Source organism: Tenrec ecaudatus, chromosome 5 (genome assembly GCF_050624435.1).
Source record: "Tenrec ecaudatus isolate mTenEca1 chromosome 5, mTenEca1.hap1, whole genome shotgun sequence".
Lineage (NCBI taxonomy): Eukaryota > Metazoa > Chordata > Mammalia > Afrosoricida > Tenrecidae > Tenrec > Tenrec ecaudatus.
In genome coordinates, this window is record NC_134534.1 from 175136974 (window position 1) to 175158735 (window position 21762).

Here is a 21762-nt window from a genome sequence, read left to right on the forward strand (position 1 = left end):
TCTGTTTTTTTTTGGGGGGGGGGGATACACCCCTGTACACAGTAGGATGGCATTCCAGGGAATCCTGTTCACAGTTACTCGCAAGTGAATCCTATTAGCATCTCCGCCACCTTGTCACTAGATCCAGGCAGGACAGTCATTTGATGGCAGTGAGAGACTTTGGCGAGAAGAGCCACATTAATTAATTCACCAGCCTTGCAGCATCCTTTCTAAGAAAGAACACTTTAAAATCTATTCTGAAGTCCAGCTCTGTCAGTGAGAGGACAGTTTTCGTATACCTACATGGGAAATCAATTTTGATGGACATAGTGGCTGGATCAATGGGCTCACTCATAGGAAGAATTGTGAGGTTTGCGCAGGACTGTGAAGTGTTTCGTTCTGTTGCACATGAGGTTGCCATGGGTTGGTGCATCGGGTTGCTATGGGTTAGGGTATAGAGTTGCTATGGGTTGGAGCTGACATGATGACACCTAACAGCAACACAAGGGAAATCAGTGGATATGAATATTATTCAATATTATGAACCATGGAATGATTGAGAAATGGAATATTATAACCAACATATATAGTTTTGAATCGGTCAAGTATGCAACCAAGATTTATTGATAATTACTGGTAATTAGAATGTGAAAGTTTGGAACAAAGGAGAAAGGACAGTATAGACATTATGGCATCAGTGAGAGAAGTGACACTGGAAATTGCATGATAGAATTTCATAAGACAAATAAAGTATTCATTGCAAATACCATTTTTTAAGACCATACATTGGTGGCCACACAGGCGGACTTCCCTAGATGAAATATAGAGAAATCAAATCCAGTACATCTGTGAAAATAGATGATGGGACACAAGAGACCAGGGCTGAGTGTGGAACAAACCATCGATTGCTCACAAGCCAGTTCAAATGGAAGCTGAAGAAAAACGAACACAAAACCACGGAGCCGCAACATGATCTTAGGTACATCCCACCTGAATTCAGAGACCCACTCAAGAACAGGTTTGATGCTTGAACATGCATGACTGAAACAAAAGGAGGTGTGGGATGATATATATGTTTTTTTGGTGTGTCCCAGGTTTATTGAAAATATTACAGCATTGTGGATAAGATTCAAACGGCTCCACGTGGTGTTTTGAAATTCATTCCAACTGTGGGCTGAGTGACCTGCAGGTTGGACAGACTGCCAAAGTCCAAAAGCTTCAGCATTTCTTTAGTGTCTGGATCCACTTCAATAATCTCCTGGTCCAAGGCTGAGACCTCAGGAACGTAATTATCCCTCCGTTCTCTCTCCTCCTCCTGCAGTTTGATGGAGATCCCCCTCACAGGGCCCCTCTGAATCCTCTTCATCAAGTGCGTGGCACAGCCCGCTCTCTTGTTGCGGAGCTTCTTGCTGGGAATAATGGCGATCTCCTCGCACACGCGCTTGTTGGTGTAGAAGTCGTTACCCAGGCGTGTGTAGTATTTTTCAATGATGACCCGGGCCGCCTTCTTCACGGTTTTGGTGCGAACGCGGCCCATGTTGGCGGGTCCATGATAAAAGAGGAAGCCGGGATGATATTAAAGACATCGTATATTAAGAAAACAACGTGTCACTTAGAAGACAGGAAAGAAAGAAAAGACAAAAATGGAACCCAGAAGAGATTCGGAAGCTTGCTCTTGGATGCAGTGTGGCTAAAGCAGATTGTTCCCATGACGTGCAATAACTGAACCGACTTCAAAGGGAGACATGAAACAACCAAGTAAGGGACTGTAGTGCAAAGACCTAGAATTAGAAAAAGCCAAAGGGAAGGATGCATAGCATTTCGCACAGAGATCCCTGGTTGTGCTCATCCCGAAGGAAAGTGGCGCAACGGCATGTTGCAATTATGGAACGACACCATGACTATCATACACAAGTAGGTTTATGAAACAGCTAATTCAAAAACAGGGGTAGCAGGCCATCAACAGGATCTTTCAGAAATTCAGGCCCGGCTCCCAAGAGGACATGGAACAAGGATGTCACTGATGACAGGTAATCGCGCTTAGCTGAAGGCAGGTACCAGAAAAGTCTGCACCTGCCTGCCATTGCCTAAGGAGAGGCATTTGATTGTGTGAATCACGTGTTACGGGTGACATTTCAAAGAATGGAAATTTTAGAATGTCTAACTGTGCTCAGGCAGAACCTGTACAAAGACCAAGAGGTTTGAACAGCACAGGTTACTTTGTGGTTTAACATTAGTTCAGGTGCGCATCGGGGTTGTATTCTGTTACTATACTTATTCAACCTGCATGCTGAAAAAACAGTCTGCGAAGCTAGATGATCAGAAGTACTTGGCTTCAGGGATGGAGGAAGACATCATGATTGGTAAAGTAGCGACACAGTGAAAAACAAGAAGACCTTCAATGAGATAGCTTGATACAGTGACTGCAACAATGGTGCAGGCAGTGTTTTCATAGGGCGACTGTTGGTTCAAACCACACGATGGTTCCCACAAGCCCGTGGTTCAAAACAACCAGCTTCTCCAGGAGGGAAAGATGAGGCTTTCTACTTCTGTAAAGAGTTAACATTTTGGAAATACACAGGAGGAATTTCTCCCTCGTCGAAACCAATTTGATGGCAGTGAGTTTGGTGTGGTTTTTGGAAGTGCTTACATGTAACAATTGCCAACTTTTTCTCAGTGACACTTCTCTGATGGCAGCATTCCTGTCTAGAGGTTTAAGCTTAAGCACACCCTTCAGTGGGCATTGGAAGAAGGCGAAAGATTGGGTCGTAGGTTTGTAAACACCTGGGGAAATACAAGGAAGCATTGCCATCTCTCCCTTACCTGTAAGCCCCCTCCTGACTTAGCAGTTGTCTAATTATGTTTAGTCTCCTTTTGAACTAAAGTGTGTTATTGGTCATTATAAAACATAAACATGCTGAACTAAAAAAAAATCATTGTTTTTAAAATGGATTTTTCTGAAATTTTCTTATCATTTTGAATATGGTCTTCTCCCATCCATTTTATCAAGGTTCACTGCCTAGAATTGATAATTAATTATTAGTATACACAGTTACAGAGCACCCACTATGTGCCAGTCCACGTTTACTGCTTGAATTCCATTTTACAGACGAGGAAATGCATACCTATACAGGTTACGTAACTTGCCAAGACCTAGATATGAGAAAATGTACTCTTAGTTCCAATATAGTGTCTAATCTAAGCTTCCCAGAACCAAATCTATCATTTTGTGGGCAAACTAAAAACCACTGCTTTTTTTAGTGAAAAGAAATGTGTGTGTTATAATATCAGGTTACCTGTAAACTTGGATTGGTAGATAGCTATCTGCCATTGAGTCTGTTCTTACTCCTGATGGCTTTATGCCCAACAAACAAAAACTACCAAAAAACATGCTCAAAATCTCCAGCGTGCTGAGCTCTTTATTTTTCTTTAAAAGTTTTAATAGGGCTCATACAACTCTTATCACAATCCGTACATACATCAATTGTATAAAGCACATCTGTACATTCATTGCCCTTATCATTTTTAAAGCATTTGCTCTCCACTTAAGCTTCTGGCATCAGGTCCTCTTTTTTCTTTTCTTTTTATTTCACCCGCCCCCCCCCCCACAGGTCCTCTTTTTTCCCCTTCCCTCCCCGCTCCCCCCTCCCTCATGAGCCCTTGTAATTTATAAATTATTTTGTCATGTCTTTCCCTGTCCGACGTCTCCCTTCTTCCCCTTTTCTGTTGTCCATCCCCCAGGGAGGAGGTCACATGTAGATCCTTGTAATCGGTTCCCTCTTTCCAACCCATTCTCCCTCTACTCTCCCAGTATTGCCACTCACACCCCTGGTCCTGAAGGTATTATCCGCCCTAGATTCCCTGTGCCTCCAGTTCCTATCTGCACCAGTGTACATCCTCTGCTCTATCCAGACTTGCAAGGTAGAATTTGGATCATGATAGTGAGGGCAGGGCAGGGGAGCATTTAGGAACTGGAGGAAAGCTGTATTCTTCATTGGCGCTACATCACACCCTGACTGACTCATCTCCTCCCCTAGTCCCCTCTGCAAGGGGATCTCCAGTGGCCGACAAATGGGCTTTGGGTCTCCACTCTGCACTTCCCCCTTCATTCACTATGATAAGATATTTTGTTTTGATGATGCCTGATCCCTTTGATACCTCGTGATCGCACAGGCTGGTGTGCTTCTTCCATGTGGGCTTTGTTGCTTCTGAGCTAGATGGCCGCTTGTTCACCTTCAAGCCTTTAAGACCCCAGACACTATCTTTTGAGCTCTTTGATGTATTTTTTGTGCCAGTCTATCTCCTGCCACCCCTCCCTGGCTTTTTATATCAGCAAACATGATCTAGCACTTGACCCCTTCTGATTATATGTCCACAGTTAGCAAGGTGGACAATGTTCTACTTTCATCTATTTGGTTTTCATTGGCTAGATTTTGGAAGCAGTTTACCAGTTGAAGTTTAGCATATGCCTTTTCTTTGGAAAACTTCTGTCCTTTCTTTTCTTTCTATTGATGGGGTGTATATCCTGTCTAGATGAATAGGTAAAATTTCTATGAGTTAGATGAGTATCTTGAGATAAAGCAAAAACAAAAGAAAAAACACATTTCTGGTTTCTTTTATCAAGTCAGAATTCTTTGGCAATTTCTACTTTGTAGAAGAAAGCAAGGCACAGTTTACAGTGGCAATAAAGGTATGACAGGCTATGTGGAGAAAATTCCACGTGAAGTTTGGTTTTTAATAGAACTATGGTTTGGCATGGCCAATGAGTCCTGTCCTTCCTTCATTTCTTGTCCCTGGGCAGAAGCTTAGCACAGATGCCTGTCACTTGCAGAAAGTTTCCAGAGTGCATTTAGCTGGACTGGCGGAATTTTAGTTCCCACCTTCTCATTCCGTCCTTGCCCTCTGCTCAGATACAGGATAGCAGCAGGGGAGATGAAGTAGAGCAAGAAAGGAGTGAACTCCTTCCAAATACGCACACATCCCCATCCTTGGCCCCGCCATAGCAAACCTATCTCGCTCTCTCTGCCAAGAGAGCTTACATGGTATAGAAAACCCACTGAGAGGAAAATCTCTTCAAAGAAAACTGAGTTCTTAAAGAATGCTGAAGGGCGAAGAGTGTGAGGGAAAAAAATCCTCAAACTTATTTTTTCCTTTTGAATTCTATTTCCTTTTGCTAAAGGTTAAAGGAAATGTTATATATCTCTACACACACACACACACACACACACACACACACACACACACACACGAGGGAGCTTCAAAAAGTCCATGGAGAAAAATGAATGAAAAGATAAGGAGATGCTACGTTTTGGAATTATTATCTTTCTTCTACATTAAAATTATTATTTTTCATTTGCTCTTTACTATTAGGCATCTAGCTATAAGATTTCAGAAATGCAACATATTTGTTATGAACATTTATTATTTCTACAATTTTATAAAGTGTTCCTATTTTATTTACACGTGTTCTCTCACTGCCTCATTCCTATGTTAATGACAGTTTTATTTCATAATTAAAAATTTCTCTGACCTTCAATAATGAATGAGTTATTTTGATGAAAAATAAAAATAATTACTGCTTATACTCAAGAAAATGTTTTTTATTTCACTCAGAGCTGTCACTTTTACTTGTAAGATAAAATTATTTTAAATTCTTTATACCTGACTACACTTGGAAATTCTGAAATGCAGAGTAGAAACTTTTATTCCTCATTTTTCTCCAAGGGACAAGTTGGCTCAATTTTATTTTTTAAACAGTTTTATTGGCACTTCATCCACATAATATACAATTCAATAGTTCAGTCCTATCAAGGAGAGTTATACAATCATTACTACATCAGTGTTAGAATATTTTCTCCTTTGTACTCATTGTTATTGGTATAATTATTTTTTAAACTATGGCAAAATATATACAACAAAACATTCTCCAGTTCAACTACTCTTACATAATTCAAGTGCCATTGATTACACTCATTGTGTTGTACAACCTTATTGATATCCTTTTCCAAATTATTCCACCACAATTAACATAAATTCAATGCCCCCGAAGCAAAACTCTTCCTCCATTCATGGCAACCATTGGTCAACTTTGGTCTCTTTCTTTCTTGCTTGCTTTCTTTTGTAGTTTTCTTGATGTAAAATTCATATAGCATACACTTCCATAGTTAAGTCACTTTGAAAAAGAGTTGTATACATATTTTATCACAATTGGTTCTAGTGCTTCGTCTCCCTTCCTGCATTCAGTATTTGCTCCTCAGTTACCTCACCCCTCCACTCCTTCCCTGATAAACTTGCATCAATTATTGTCTCTAATATCCATTCCTTCCTGTGCTTCAACCACCGGGAAACCTAACAGAAACAATAATAATCAAAAATAAAATGAAACCGAAAGAAAATAGTAATTATATAGAAATAAGAATACATGGTACACAAGAAAAGACCACCACCAATATTAAAAAACCCAGAGAAAAATTTCTGCCATGGAACTAGCAGAAAATGTTTAAACATAGAGCAGATTCAGGTTGGGTCCAAGAGGGAGGTCAACTGACTAAGGATCACATTGTACAGTGGTTTAATCCACCTTAACCATGTTTACAACAATCTCTGTCTAATAGTAAAGCTGTTCTAGTCCCTTGCCTACGGCCAGAGGAGATATGCCAGAGACTTAATCTGGCTAGATATTTTGCAGATGGATTTTGATTTCCCACTATCTTCTATAACTTTCTAAAAAGTGCATGTTCACAATTTAAGCTCTGATATTTTCCCCTTCATCATATTTAGAATTTTGCTATTGTCATCTTTGGATCACACAGGGTGGTATGCATCTTCCATGTGGATTTACTTGTTGCCTCACTTAGATAGCTGCTTGTTTGAATACAACCCTTTAAGACCCCAGACACTACTCTAATTGATAGCCGGGCACCATATGCTTTCTTCACCACATTTTGCTGTAGCACCCTTGTCTTCAGTGATTGCTTCACAAAGGCGAGTATGGAGCAGGGCAATGTTATAAGAACTAACTGCTCTTGGATTGAGGCTAGAATTAAGTGGGAGCCAAAAATCCATCTGCTTGTCCCCAGGTTATGAATGACTGATTTACTTGGTAATCATATTATGACAAAACCAAAACCCAACAAGAACAACAACCCCAAACAAAAACAAACAATAAAGGAAGACATTGTCAATCAACCCCCTGGAGTATAAGGCACTTGGTATTGATAACATCAATTTACCCAATGGCATAGAATTTAAGATACTATTGATATGAGGAATTCATGGGAATGTAGTCTCAACTGTGAGCTGCAGTCCATGTGTTGCTGTTTTGAACAGATTGATTTCTTAATTGATAAAGCTCTGTTTCCATTGAGCATAAACACTGGTGCTAGGGGAAAACTTGAAACTGCTATTTCTGATTGAAATGAGAACATTGAGCTATATTTTACTAGCCTGGAAAATCATTTAAAAACACATTTTAAAAATCCATACAAAAAATCGTATTCTCTTCTCTCCTAAAGGGAACATGGCCATTTAAACTGTAGCATAACATAAAGAATAGTAATAAAAACTAATTCCATATGTCTGCAGGACCTGTTGTGGTAACCTCAGTTAATACTATCTTTCTAATGATTATACAACAGTATATTTTCTAGAGTTTTATTTCCTTAAGCTACTTGGACCCCAAACCAAGGTCCATGGAAGTAACAGTGAAGAAGTTTTATTATGTAGCAAATCTCTTACAGTAAAGGCTCGTTAAAGTTTTACAATGAGGAGATTTCACTTACATGATTAAGGCACACCTGACCTAGGCTGTGGTTTTGGTCATGTTACGTGTATGCAAAAGCTGGCATTGGAAAAGGAAGGCAGAAGAATTGATGCGTTGGGATGGTGGTGTTAACAGCGAATATAAAATATATCATGGACTGCAAAAGACAAATAAACATGTCTGTGTGAAGAGGAACAAAATCAGAATACTTCTTTGAAATGAGCACGGAGAGATTTGGCTTGCTTCTTTGGGACACACCATGAGGAAGCCTCAGTTGCTAGCAAAGGACATTATGTCTTGTGAATTAGACTCGACTCACGGCCGTTAAGTTGATTCGACTCAGAGGCTGTGGTAGACATGTCATCACTTGTCGATTTGAGGATTAAGAGTGTAGAGGTGGAGTCCAGCTTGTCAATCAGATCACAGCCCATGAGGCCTCTCTGTGGGCATGGCCTTCTCCTGAGAATGTTGGGAAATCCGGTTCTCCCTCCTTGGAGACGGGAGACACTTCTCTCTGCTCACAGGCTGGTAGACGTAGCAGCTGACAAGACACATGGACACACTCTGATGCAGAGGTCTCTTGCCAGTGCTGAGGTGTTTCCAATGCCTCTGGATCCAAAGATTTTGTACCCACTGGTCTGTGATCTTCTGCATTCAGCATCATTGCATGTGTTTCATGAGTTTGGAGAGGACTTTGTAGATTGGAATCAGACATATGGGCTAATGTTGGACTTGTGGACTTGATCTAGACTGGGCTGAGATGTTTTCTCAGTGTTCAATTGCTCTTGTATAAAAATATGTTTCTTATACACATATGTGTGTCCATGGATTTGTTTCCCTAGTCTACCCAGACTGCCCTGGTGGGTTTCTAAGGCTATACCTCTTTATGGGAATAGAAAGCCTCCTCTTTCTCCCAGGATAGTTGAGGGTCAACACAGATGAAGGAGACCTCAATGAGAAGAGTGAAATAGTGGCCAAAGTCATGGACTCAAACCTAACCATAACCATGAAGATGGCATAGGACTAAACAACATCTGTTCTGTTACACATCAGGTCACCATCAGTCATACAGAGCTCATTCAATGGCAATAGTAAAATTTTAAATTATTTTAAAAATTATCTACGTTCAAGGATGAGATAGTTTATTGTGGCAGCCTGTCCGATAAACACATGTGGGGTTAATTGAAGGGCGGAGAGATAAATGGTTCGGTGAGCCTCGCTTTTCTTGTCTTTCGCTCTTTGATCATCGGACCAGTATTCGGCTGCCTTGCTTGTTCTGTGCCTCAATTTACAGGCTACACTATCTGTGGGACGCCTAGCCTGTAAACTGTGTCGCTGTAAGTTGAGGTCCCTTTAAGACCACACAATTGGAATTTACATCTCTTGAGTTGGGGACTGACTATTGGTGACCAGGCTGACAGTTGGTGACCTGCCTTGCTGTTTGCTCCCTGTGCTGGGATAGCCCCGCTCACTCTACAGAGGACTAACGGGTGGCCCTCAAGACTTGAAGGAGTGCCAGTTTCTCACAGCTCTCTCATGGGAGTGAGTTGCACGGAGCCATTTGTACTGCTTTATAATTTAACTGTTCATTTCTTGTGTTAGATATCTATCTATCTGTATATAATTTAACAGTTCATCTCTTGTGTTAACTCTATCTATCTTTATAAATATATATAATTATCAGCAATCTGGTTTTATCTCTCTAGAGAACCCTAACACAAAGGCAGCCTAATAGCTGTAATGAGAGGTTGAGGAATTTGAAGATAAAGTGTGGATAATGGCAATTCAAAATTTTGGTAATAAGACTCTAAAGGTGTAGGAAATGAATTAGAGGGTATCAATGGTCAGATGAGTCAACTCAAACATCCCTTTTTTAAAAAATTGAAAACTTTTAGAAGACATTTATGTCTTCTTTAAAATTTTTAATTCTGATTTTCTTTTAAAAAGGTAACAGAACGTTGGCTTTCCTTTCAACATTGCCTTCACATTATATTTTGTGGCCTTTTGAAATCCACACAGTGTAACAGTGTTCTTTCTACTTTTTGAAAGATGATGGGTAGAAGAGCAAAATCAAGTAATTCCATTGTAAGCCAAACTTTTGTTGTAAAGACGTAATTAAGGAGGATGCTTTAGTGGTGCAGATTTGTTTTATTTGGTCTTTCCCCCTCCATGTATCCTGAATTCTCATTTTAATCCAAATGGTCTTGGGATACAGTACTTATTGACTGAAGGAGGTACATTAATAAATTTGGTAGAGAACACATCTAATGTCAGTTCTTTGATGATGCTTAATTTTTTCCTTTTACCTATCCTTGGCAAATTTATTCCCTGGTCTGCCCTACAATCTCGGTGTGTGGAAGAAACTTTGTTCCAACAAAGATAATTTCTCAACTAGCAGCAGCAATGAGTAGGTAGTTTCTCTTTAATAGTGTTGCTTTTAAGTTCACCTAAGATCAGAACATGACTTGATGAATTTTTAAAGTCTGTATTCATAATAGTGGTTATATTGAAACATACAGCAACATTCTTGTAGTTAGTAATATGGACATTGAATTTACCTCATTTTCCTTTGAAGAATATAATGTGAAATGGAAATAAGGTTATAAGGTTGGCACTAGTTTGATATGTACACATGGATAGTATGAATTAATCACACTCACCTGGTTAGTCTGACCACTCAAGCTTTTGCAAGTGATTCTTATATTCTTTCCACAAACGGGCATACCAAAAGAAAAGCTGATTAGTAAACATGAGAGGGTAAACAGGAAAGATAAATGCCATGATGGAAAATACTACGTATTGCAAGGTTTTCATTAAGTGGTTTACTGATTTGTCCATTCAATGAATGTTAAGTGCGTAAAGGTCTACCTCTCACACAAAGCACTTCTTATAATGGAAGACTTGGCATTTTCAGAACTATCACTACACAGGTAGGATGTGATCCACTGGTATCAGAAAGGTAGGAACAAAATATAAAGAGAATTAGAGGAGATAAAAATTATTCTCAATTTTAGCAACTTAAATGATTCATCAATTTCATTTGAGTTAAGTAGATTACACTTGTGATCATATATTATTTTCTTTCTCACTATCTGTCTCCTTTTTTTTTTCTTCCCATGTCAAAGCTCTAGAATTCTTCAGGGATCCAATTGCTCAATACTCCTGGTCAGGACAATCAGAGTAGTTTGATCTACATGAGTCATCTTTGGAGTACAAAGTTCAGAGTCACTCAGTTGCTTTGCATCAGCTTGCCTGTGACTGGTTCCAAGGCAATGCATCACCTAGAGTAACTTGGTCAGAGTGAAAACAGGAGTTTTTTAGGCACCATAGCAAAAGGATGTCTACCTTTTTACTGGATTGTGAAGATATGAGCTTGGAATTGTTGCAGAACTCCGAGTTAGCGAGAGAGAAACTAAGCATGAGCCCCTACATCAGTGGGTCTCAACCTTCCTAAGGCTGCAGCCCTTCAATGCAGTTCCTTATGTGGTGCTGACCCCCCAGCCATCAAATTATTTTCATTGCTACTTCGTAACTGTAATTTTCCTCCTGGTATGAATCAGGCGACCCTGTGAAAGGGTTGTTGGACCCCCAAAGGGGTTGTGACCCACAGGTTGAGAACCACTGCTATACATCAAGCTCACCAAAAGCCTGAACTACTCCTGGATTTTTGAATTATGTGAGTTAATAAGTTTTCCTTTTTAAAAAAGTTTACCAGTCCAGGATGGATTTTCTGTCTCTTGAAACCCCCCAAATCTTAGCTAATCCATTTAGGTAGAATTTGGACGGGAAGCAATGGGGTGAGGACAATCCAATCTGAGGGAACAGACTGAAAACATAAAAATGCCAACTATACAAAATGCACTCTGGCCGAGGACAGATGGATAGTACAAATAAGGAACATTTAGGGCTGTGAAGGAGACAGGCAGAGAAATTCTAGAAATAATTGTTGAGATTTAATCATGGAAGGTTTTGAAGAGTAGGTAAAAAATGATTATTTAGAGGCAGTATGAAAAAATAGAATATTCTGAGAGGAGTCAGTGTGTTTGAACTTTATGGGGAATGCTGGAGCGAGGTTAGGTTGTGCCACCAAGGAATGCAGAAAAGCTAGACATTTGTGGGAAGGCCCGGAATGTTAATTAGGAGGACGCTGGGGCTATCCTGAAAGCACGGGATAGACTTGCGCCCGACATTTGGTTGAGATGTCAAGACAGATGTTACCATCTCTACAGACTCCAAGAGTGTATGTTAATGTTTCCCACTCACATAAGGAGACTTTTTGAGGAAAGCTGAGCAGATTAAAAAAAAATAGAGTATGCTGAGATGGGTCAAGGTATTTGAGCTTCATGGAGGAACCTGGATAGAGGTTAGGTTAAGGCACTGAAGATTGGGCCGTGTAGCTAGACATGTGTAATAAGGCCCGAATGGCCTTGGAAAGGAGATTGGCGTTCTCTTGGCGTTCTTATTGGCATAGGCTGGGGAGAAAGTTCCTGTGTTGGCTTGAATTCCCTGCCAGCATCAAAGGAGTAACACCCAAGTTTTCTTGTCAGTTCTTTTCCATGTAGGACAGAAGGGAAAGAGGAAGACATGAAGCCTAAAAACTGTCAACAATCAAGCATCACAAATTCGAGTCAGACTCCTTACCTCCGTGATGAACTAGAGTTGTAAAGGAGAGAACAGATGAAAACATTTCAGAAGTAAAATGGAGAATACATTTTTGGGGATGTGAGTTTAAAGAAGAGGGCAGAGTCAAGACATCTTAAGACCTGGTGATTGAAAGGACAAACTAAATAAAATCCATTGCCCTTGAGTAGATTCTGACTCACAGTGACTCTATACAGCAAAGAGGTCCTGCCTCCTGGAGTTTCCAAGGCTGTCTGCCACATCTTCCTATTCCAGAGCAGCCTAGTGGATTTGAATTGCTGGCCTTTCAGTTTGTAGTCTATCACTTAACCACGGTGCCATGGAGATTTCTTGACTAAAATGAGGATGATGTTATTTATTTAGATATGATAATCAACCCAAAGTAGAGAAGGATGGATAAACTGTGCCTCAATGAGGAGCAGGTGGGACTCCCTTGTGAATGTGCCTTATGGTTTTGATCTTGAGAAAGAAGTCAGAATTTGAAGCACACATTTAAGAATTTTCCTCATAGATATGTGTGTATTAGGGATGACTAGAGAAACAAATTCATAGACTCATGTGTATAAGAAAGAGCTTTATATAAAAAGTAATCATATATTAAGAAAACATTCCCAGCCCAGTCCAGATCAAGTCCATATGTTTGATATTAGCACATGTGTCTGATACCAGTCTATAAATTCCTCTTCAGATTCACACAACACATGCAATGATGCTGAATGCAGGACAATCGCAGGCAGGTGGGTGGAAAGTCTTGTGGCTCTACTGGCAGTGTGAGCATCTCAGTGCCGGCAGGCGTCTCCACATGGCTCCTCCAGCTCCAGGGCGCTAGCGCCATCAGAGTAGCTCCATGTCTTGTCAGCAGGAAGAGAGGCAGAGAGTGTGGGTCTAGCCTGTCTTGAGCTATTTACCTTCTTAGAGCCTCCAAATGAGTCATCAGGCTGCTACCTGATTGACAGGCTAAACTCCACCCCTTCACTCTTAATAGAGTTGACACCAGATTATGTAACTACCACAACATGGTAGAACTTGGTAAAATGGCCAAAGGGGAGAGATAAAAAGAGATAAGAGAAGCAAAACAGAATTTTGGGAATTTGCAAAAAAATAGGTCCCTCAAGTGTGTTCAGAGAGAAGGTGGAGGGAAGAAAAGCAGCAGTTTGGGCTCAAGGGATAGAGGATGTCTCATGAGAAGGAGTACACATTTTCCATTGCTGAGAAGAATAAAATAAATAAAGCAAAACAAAGCAAACACTGCAATTGTCATTAATTTTAACTTTATCCGTGGCAATCTTGTAACCTGTGCTCCATATAGTTTTCAAAGACTGAATCTTTGGAAGTAGGTCACAAGCCTTTCTTCCGCTGTGCCTCTGGGTCAGCTCAAACCAACATCATTTTGATTAGTAGATAACTGCTTAGTGGAGAAACCAAAGATATGGGAATTAGACACGAGAGAACTGATAGAGCACTTTTGTCCTTTAAGGTAGGTTTGGAGGGAGAAGGAGAGTCAATCTGGAAAGAGTAGAGGAAGTAGTGACTGGCTCTCTCATACATCAAGTTGCTGCAATTTGCCCACAACTCAAAGATACCTCACAACAGTAACAGATGTAAACTACTCTTTCAGGAATTTTGTTAGTTTAGGAAAGTGGAGATTATGGTAGGTAGAGTAGTCACCATGAAAAAATAATTCCCCTGTAATGAGCAGATGATTATGTTTTGTAGATAGTAGGGATATAGACAGGAGAAAAAAATAAAGAAAAGAATATAAAAGAAGATATGTATGGACTGTGATGGGAGTTGTATGAGCCCCTAATAAATTGTTAAAAAAAAAAAGAAAACAAAAAAAATGAACCCAATAGGTTGGTTAGTGTTACAAGAGATGGAGTTGGTTTTGTAAAAAAGGAAAGGCATTTCTTTTGAAATAAGAAATACTGAAGAGAGTATAAGTAGAAATGAAAGGATATTGGGTGGAAAAAGCACAATTTATGTCTATGTGTTAAGTGGAAGTCCTGGTATCCCAAAGAGGTCAGAGGTAGAGCCAAGGGTCAAAAGCTAGCAGCAGGAACGTGAGTAGCAACTTTGGAAAATACCATAAGAAATCAATTAAAAGCATGAAAATGCTGCCAAGCAAGCACAATGCCATGTTAAGGGTGATCACGCATTTTCGAGGAATCACATGGTTGGTTTTTCTGATTCGCTTAAAGAAAAGTCAACAGTTAAGAAGAAACTGAGTTATCGGAGTATATAGGACAAATGAGCAAGGTTGTTGACGGTTCGCTAAATTAATTCAAATGATGGTGTGAAAGGAGAGAGAAGCAAAAGAGGCTGGGAGACCATGGAGGATGCTAGAAACTAGTGTCCATGAGTAGAAGGAGTTGGACCCTTATAACTATGGGTATGTGATAGTTGAAAACCAGAAAAACACAGAAAGGTCATTCTTTGAGGCTTGTAGACACTGAAATGTTTCCAAGTATCAGTATGGTCTTGATTCTGTTTAGAGAAAAGTGGGATGTAGACAATTTATTGTTAGGCTTGAAAATGTTGCAGAACCCTGAAGAGTTGTCTCTAGTTGTGTTAGCAGAAACAGAAGGAAGGATTTTGAGCAAGTTGGCTAAATATGCAACAGAGTCCGTAGGACTAAGCAGTATAGACAGAATGAGGCTGCGGATTATTAAAACTGGATTGGAATAGGATTCAAGAGTAGTAGGAGTGTGCATTAAGATAAGGTTTAAATCCAGGGGCTGATGACCATGGACTATTAAAAGAAGGCCAGCTGAAAATGCCTGGTTAGGGCAGGGATTCGTCTTATGAATACAGGGCAGGGGTCAATCAGCAGGCTGGATTTGGTTGTTGGAGGGGGGTGTTCAGTACACTAAGACGAACAGACCAAATGGAAAACAAGAAGCTCTCGGTCTGGGCTTTCAGGCTCTAGCCCTTGGCAACAGAAATTGCGGGTGTGCGAACGGAAGGACATCAAGGACAGGCTAGTAAGTGGCAGACCTCTGCATACTCAACTTGAAAGGTTCATTTTATCAACATTTAGTACCTACTTATTAATATAGTGCTTACTATTATAGGCTACTATTAAGGTAGCTATCATTTCTATTGCTGAGGAATTACGTGGGGGCCACTCTGGCCTCCAAGGGTGGTTGTGACCAGCACAGGTCAGGCAAACCTCCATTCTCCCTCCTTTTTCTCTCTCTTCTAACACCAGATTTCCTTCTTCATAGCACTCTTTTCAGCTAGGTTCAATAAGTCAGTGCAATGGCCGCATAGAACTTACAGATGATATTCACAATTGTGATTTTTAAAGTGAAGTTAACAGGTTACCATTCAGGTGAGAAAAGCACAGGTTACCATTGTTCAGTCAGCACAGTTTCTTCTTGGCTGTGCCTCAGGCAGGACTCTCTGGCCCTCAGTCTTTTGACTGGGTCGTTGTCCCACTTGGCAATGTTCCAAAGATCTTTTAGGGCTGCCAATCAATGCCAAAGGGCATACTACTATGCTGTACACCTCACCCCAAAGGCATTCAGCTCCAGTTATATGGGTCAGCAAATCCACTGCCCCCAAATCCATGCCCTCAGATTGTAGCCTCTTGCCCCAAAGCACCCGGCTTACCTTGTCCTCTCTCATGCTCTGACCCTAGTTCTGCCATGTTTCTGCTGTCAGAGATATCTCCTAGAGATCTCCAAGTGCAGAGATCTCAGGGTCCCAAGGTTAAGCTCTACTCTTGACCCCTCCTTTGTTGTAGTAAAATCCCCACTATCTGTTTCTGAGATTATTCAGTTGTACCAAGCAGGACGCCAATCATAATCAATCATGATATTAATCAAATCTGAAATTTATCAGTGTCTTCCCCCATCCTTCCCCAGACCCATCAGGAAAAGGTTGTTTGGTAGGAATTACAGAGATTATATAGTGAAGGAGCTATATTAAATAATTCACTGCACTGCAGGTGATTTTCATATATTGGATACCAGATTATGCATTACCTCATTTAATTTTCTCTACAATCCTAAATACTAGCCCATTTTGTAGAAAAGAGAACTGATTTCAATAAACTAAGCCTCCTGCTTAAGGTCGTCACCAAGCTAGACATGAACCAGCTCTGTATGTCTCTAGCGCATGCTCTAAAGCAGTGGTCCTCAACCTTCCTAATGTCGTGTCCCTTTCATACAGTTCCTCCTGTCGTCGTGACCCCCAACCATAAGCTTATTTTTGTTGATACTTCATAACTGTAATTTAGCTACGGTTATGACTTGGGCAACCCCTGAGAAAGGGTCGTTCGACCCTCAAAGGGGTCCCAACCCACAGGTTGAGAACCGCTGGTTTAAATCCTCAGATTAGACCTTGCATGCATTAAGTAGCAAGCGCACAAAGGTAAGCAATGTTTTAAAGACATTTGTAATCTAGTGGTTGATTCTCTGCATGCTAATTGCTGATTTCAGCATGTTGCGAAATATTCTGAAAACACTTGCTTTGAAATGATTAGCCCCTTTTTCATTTTATTTCTTAGTTTGATGGCATTCTGGAATAACTATTTTGTCTCTGGTGTTGAAAATCCAGGTCATTCAGCAGACTGACTATAAATGCAAATAACAGCATTGATTTCCTCATTTTATCACCTCTAGAGAACAATTCATAAAGCACGGAAGTTCTAACTAGTCAATCAATAGTCACTACTTAAATCAGAGACTCGCAGAGTTGTCTATTATTAAAAAGTGTTCATTTGAAGATGATGTTAGATGAGAATAAAGGAACCAATCCAGCCCTTGATCTATCCATATTCAGCTTCAGAAAAATGGTCTGCAGGAAAGAGACAGCCATATTTAGTGCTTTTCCTGTTTTTGGTTCCTGCCTAAGGAGAAGTAGGAAATACAATTTCTCAAAAGCCACTTAACTGTGATTAAGCAATTTGTGGAAACCAGGCTAAGCACAGCCCATTGACAGGGCTTTCCCTCCATTAGCCTCATACAAACCAAAGCTGGTGCTCAGCTGTCTGTCTCCGTCTTGGCCTATACTTGACTACAAAATAAATACAAGTCTGTGCGAAACAACCACTACCCGGGCCAAGACAACCAGACTCATTAATGATTGGAAATGCTATTATCGTCCTCATTCCGTAATTCTATTTCTGGAGTTACTTACGTAATTTCACCCCGCAGAGAAAGGGAAACTTTGACCTGGATTATATTAAAAATGGGCCTTTCACTAAACCAGGAAGAGAGATCCCCCCTCCCCACTCTTAATGAATCATAATTGGAAGGCTATAATCGGTGCAAGTGTGAATATGGATGTAGAAGAGGAAATAAGAATGTCATTCATTATTTCGAGTAATTCCAATATTTAAAATCATACTTTATCATACCAAATTGGGGTTTCATTTGGCTCATTATTCATGTTTCCTATTATTGGGTTCTTAAATTCAAAGTGTTTTTAGTTCTGGGAGAGATTTTTGAGATCTAATTCTCAGTCTAGACGAGAATCCAAAGCATAGGGAGATGTGATTTTTTTTTCTCTCAAGATCTCGTAGGGGAAGGTTCACACTTGAACTTGGAACTTGGGTTTGTAATCCACGTTCCATTCTGTCTCGCTGTTCTCTTTCTCCAGTGATGATTCTGAAAGATAATGAGTTGACTTGGTAAGCAGGTCCTCGAAAATTCTCTTCGTTTTCATCAATAAGACAGCTGTGGAAAAGGAGATCACTCGTTTTTGTTGGGCATACCGTGCAGTTATTTTTGTGGACTTGGATCAGCGATGAGTTTCTGTCTTATCGTCCAAAGGAGTTTTTAGTTTGTACCAGGATGGGCTTTGATTTCACTTTTCCACGTCTCAGGCCAGTGATTCAGCCACACAGTGTGTGATTTTCACGTCCCGTGGCTCCTTAAGGGGACCGTGAGCCGTGAGACGAGGATTCCTCTTAGCTCCTCCGCCCGTCAGCTTTGCCCACAAGATGGTTGCTCTGCCGGCTCACACAGGACGGGCATGGCTGCGTCCAGGGAAGGCGCCTTTTGTGTTTCCTGCTTCATCGTCAGCCTCTCTGCATGCTGACCATGGGTCATTTCACTAGACAGCACCATGCACAGGGCATTTGGGGACTGGGGTGCTTTTTATATTTAACAAATGTGGGGTATTTTAAAAGAAAAAGATCAATGAGTTTACCTGTTTGTGGAAACTTCCTTTAGCTGAGGAAAGAACAGAAATGGCGTGCTCGATGGGGTTGAAAGAATAAAAGGAAAGGGATCATTTAATTGGAAGACTTAATTTGTCCTTAGGAGTAAGGGTTATATTTAGACTCAAACATTGTGCTTTGCCATTTTTGCAAAATTCAGCCTCAACATTGACAGAACAGATGGAAACCCACATGGTAAGTAACGAAGAGGCTGCGGAGAACTTTCTGGTTGGAGCATTTCTTCTCTGGCCAGCTAGTAATGTTGGACGCTATTCATTTGACCCAGTCCATCGTAAGCCTATGTCCAAGAGAATGAAACACTGCCCACTACAGCGATAGCCTTGCACTGTTGCTATGTTAGAGTCTGCTGCTACAGTCACTGGGTCAACTGTCCTATCGAGAGTTTTTCTCAACTGGCCTGGCTGGCTCAGCTTCTTCAGGGGCTGGTGCCTCCTGATTCCATGCCCAAAGTACATGTGATGAGCCTTATAATCCTCAATTCTAGGGGTTCAGGTTGTACTTCTTCCATGAAAGATTGGTTCATTTGGGGGGCAGTCCCTGGTACATTCAGTGGTTTCCACCTACACTATGATTCAAAAGTATCAAACTGTCTTCTGTCTTTCTTTCCCATTGTCCAGCTGATGTATGTGTGTGTGTGTGTGTAAAACACCACAGCTTGGGTCAGATATACCGAAGTCTTCAAAGTGACAATTTTGCTGTTGAATATTTTCAACAAGTCTTTTGAAGCAGATTTTCCCAATACAATACATCCTTTATTTTCTTAAGGGATGCTTCCAGTAGGGTTGATTGTGAATTGGAGTAAAACGAAATCCTTGGCAAATTCAATATTGTCTCAATTTATCATGATGTTACTATCGGTCCAGTTGTGAAGATGTTTGCTTTCTTTACATTCAGGTGTAGTCCATACTGAAGGATGTGGTCTTTGATTGTTATCGATAAGTGCTTCAAATCATCTTCACCTTCAATAAGGAAGGTTGTGTCTTACGTATACAGAGCATTGTTAGTGACTCTCTCTCTAATGATGCCATTGAGTTCTATTGAAATAATCTAGCTCCATAGGGAATTTTTCAGCATACGGACTGAAATCAGTTTTTCTGATTTTAAACTTGGCAGTACTTCCCTGGTCTATCTGTTGGCCTATGAACGGGTTCTGAATGAGTACAATTGTGTTGGGATTTGCATTCTTCACCATATGACCCACAATTTTTCATGATCCACACAGGCAAGTACTTTTGCAAAGTCAATAAAAGATATGTGAACATGTTTCTGGTATCCTCTTCTTTCAGCAAAGACCCTTCTGCTATTAGCAATGATATTCTTCACCCCAAGTACTCTTCTGAATATGGCTTGCACTTCTGGAAGTTCCTTGTTGATGTTCTGCAAGCATGTACGATTAATGATACTATTTGACAACGTCGGCATTCTGTTGGATCACCTTTCTTTGGCATGGGCACAAATGTGGACCTCATCTCATAGCTCTCGACCAGGTCTTCTAAGTTTCTGGGTATCAATGAGGGCTTCAATGTTGTATTCATTTGTTGACATCTCAGATGGAATTCCATCAATTCCTGGACTCAATGATCTTGTCAGTATCTCCAATGTGGCTTGGATCTGAGGACTCAACATCTCAAATGTACAGAATCTTTTGCGAATGCTTCAGAACTTCTTATTAAGGTGAAAATGTCCCCGGAGAAGGTAGGACTGAGTATTTTGCTGCACGGCTATAAATCCCTTAGTGAGTATTGGTCCAGCTTTCCCCACCAGGGGAAATTTCTACTGAGTGGGAAGGCACCAAGTGTAAGCTTTGCCCATTTAACAATTTCGCCTAGAGCTGGACCTGAGTATTAATATGAATAATAAGTGAAAATAGCTTAAATTCCATTAGTAACATGACTCTAGCCAATAGTTTCTAGACCAGGAGGGGATGCTATTATAAATCATTATTATTTTATGTTCAGAAAATGAATACACTGATGTTTACAGCAAGAGAAAATGCAAGCCAGCTTTCGTTTTTCCTCCTGAGGAAAGTGATGAACTGGTGTGCATTTAGAAAGTGCTGAATGTCTTCTGAGTCTCACCAACTCAGTCCCCTCCTAAACGGCCCATATGTGAACTTGGCACTTTGCAGATTTCTTTTTAACTCAGCATTTACTGATTTTAAAAAGAAGTGCTAGTCTAAAAATATATCTCACCTTTGAAAGAAACCTGTTAGAAGAAAAGGTGTGAACAAAATGCATTATGTTTTTCTGATATATTGGAAGTAGTTTTTTTTCATTTTCTCTTCCCCTGCCCACTTGTTTTTATTCAAATGCAATACAATTGAAACTGACTGATGGTCAAATACCTTTCCAGGAAGTACCCGCATCATATAGCTTCTTTCTTCCAAAATTTCCTATTCAGATGAATAAATAGATGATAGATAGATGATAAATATTTAGATAAACTGTCACCCACTTGCCTCGTAATCATATCAACCTTGTGTGCATCAGAGTGAAGCTTCACCCGGTTCTACCTCATCCTTACCAACACTGGCATTTGTTAGTTTACTGCTTCGCTGTCGTGCAGCCCATCCATCGAGGGTCTTCTTTGCCTTCATTGGATCTTCTTTCCCTTCATTGCTCCTTCCCTTCACCAAGCTGGCATCCTCTGACATCAATGGATACTTCCAAAGCAAGCAACCTGGACAGATTTCTGTGATCTCTGGGATTGTCACTGATTAATTTTCAGAAATAAAGCCAAATTTTTCTTCCTAGTCTGGCTTGGGATAAAAGCTACACTGAGACCCGTCCATCATGGGTGACTCTCCCAGTATTTGAAATGCTGGTGGCATAACTTTTAGCACATTAGGGACATGAAAGTCACCTAGGCACAAAAAAGTGATGGATGGGTGTTGATCCTATCCTAATCGAACCCAACGTTCAGTGAATCAAACATGCAGAGAAAGAAGATTAGTCCTTAGGTAGTTGTTGTGTAAATACCCCACGAAGCAAGGACTGTGTTTTAAAAATTATTTTTAATTCCCACTTCTTGGTACTTAGTCAGTAGCAGGTGCTTAAGTCTTATAAAACGAATAGTTAACTTGATCGTCAAGTTCTCAAAAAACTAATATAAGATGAATCCCCAAGAACTGGTATTAATTTAAGGAATTCCTGCAAGGTACGTGTTGGACTATGAAGCCCAAGGTCAGTGGTTT

At 40.4% G+C, this 21762-nt stretch overlaps 1 protein-coding gene across 1 annotated transcript; it reads right to left on the reverse strand.

Annotated features, from left to right (window-relative positions):
* Window positions 1-1054: 1054 nt before the first annotated feature.
* On the reverse strand, window positions 1055-1526 carry LOC142449034 (small ribosomal subunit protein eS17-like). The gene has a single exon (XM_075550799.1). It carries the CDS (start codon window positions 1514-1516, stop codon window positions 1109-1111), a length of 408 nt encoding a protein of 135 aa, XP_075406914.1. The 5' UTR covers window positions 1517-1526; the 3' UTR covers window positions 1055-1108.
* Window positions 1527-21762: the final 20236 nt, after the last annotated feature.

Coding starts and splice junctions, on each gene's coding strand:
- LOC142449034 (XM_075550799.1), bottom strand. CDS start 1,516: ATGGGCCGCGTTCGCACCAAAACCGTGAAGAAGGCGGCCCGGGTCATC.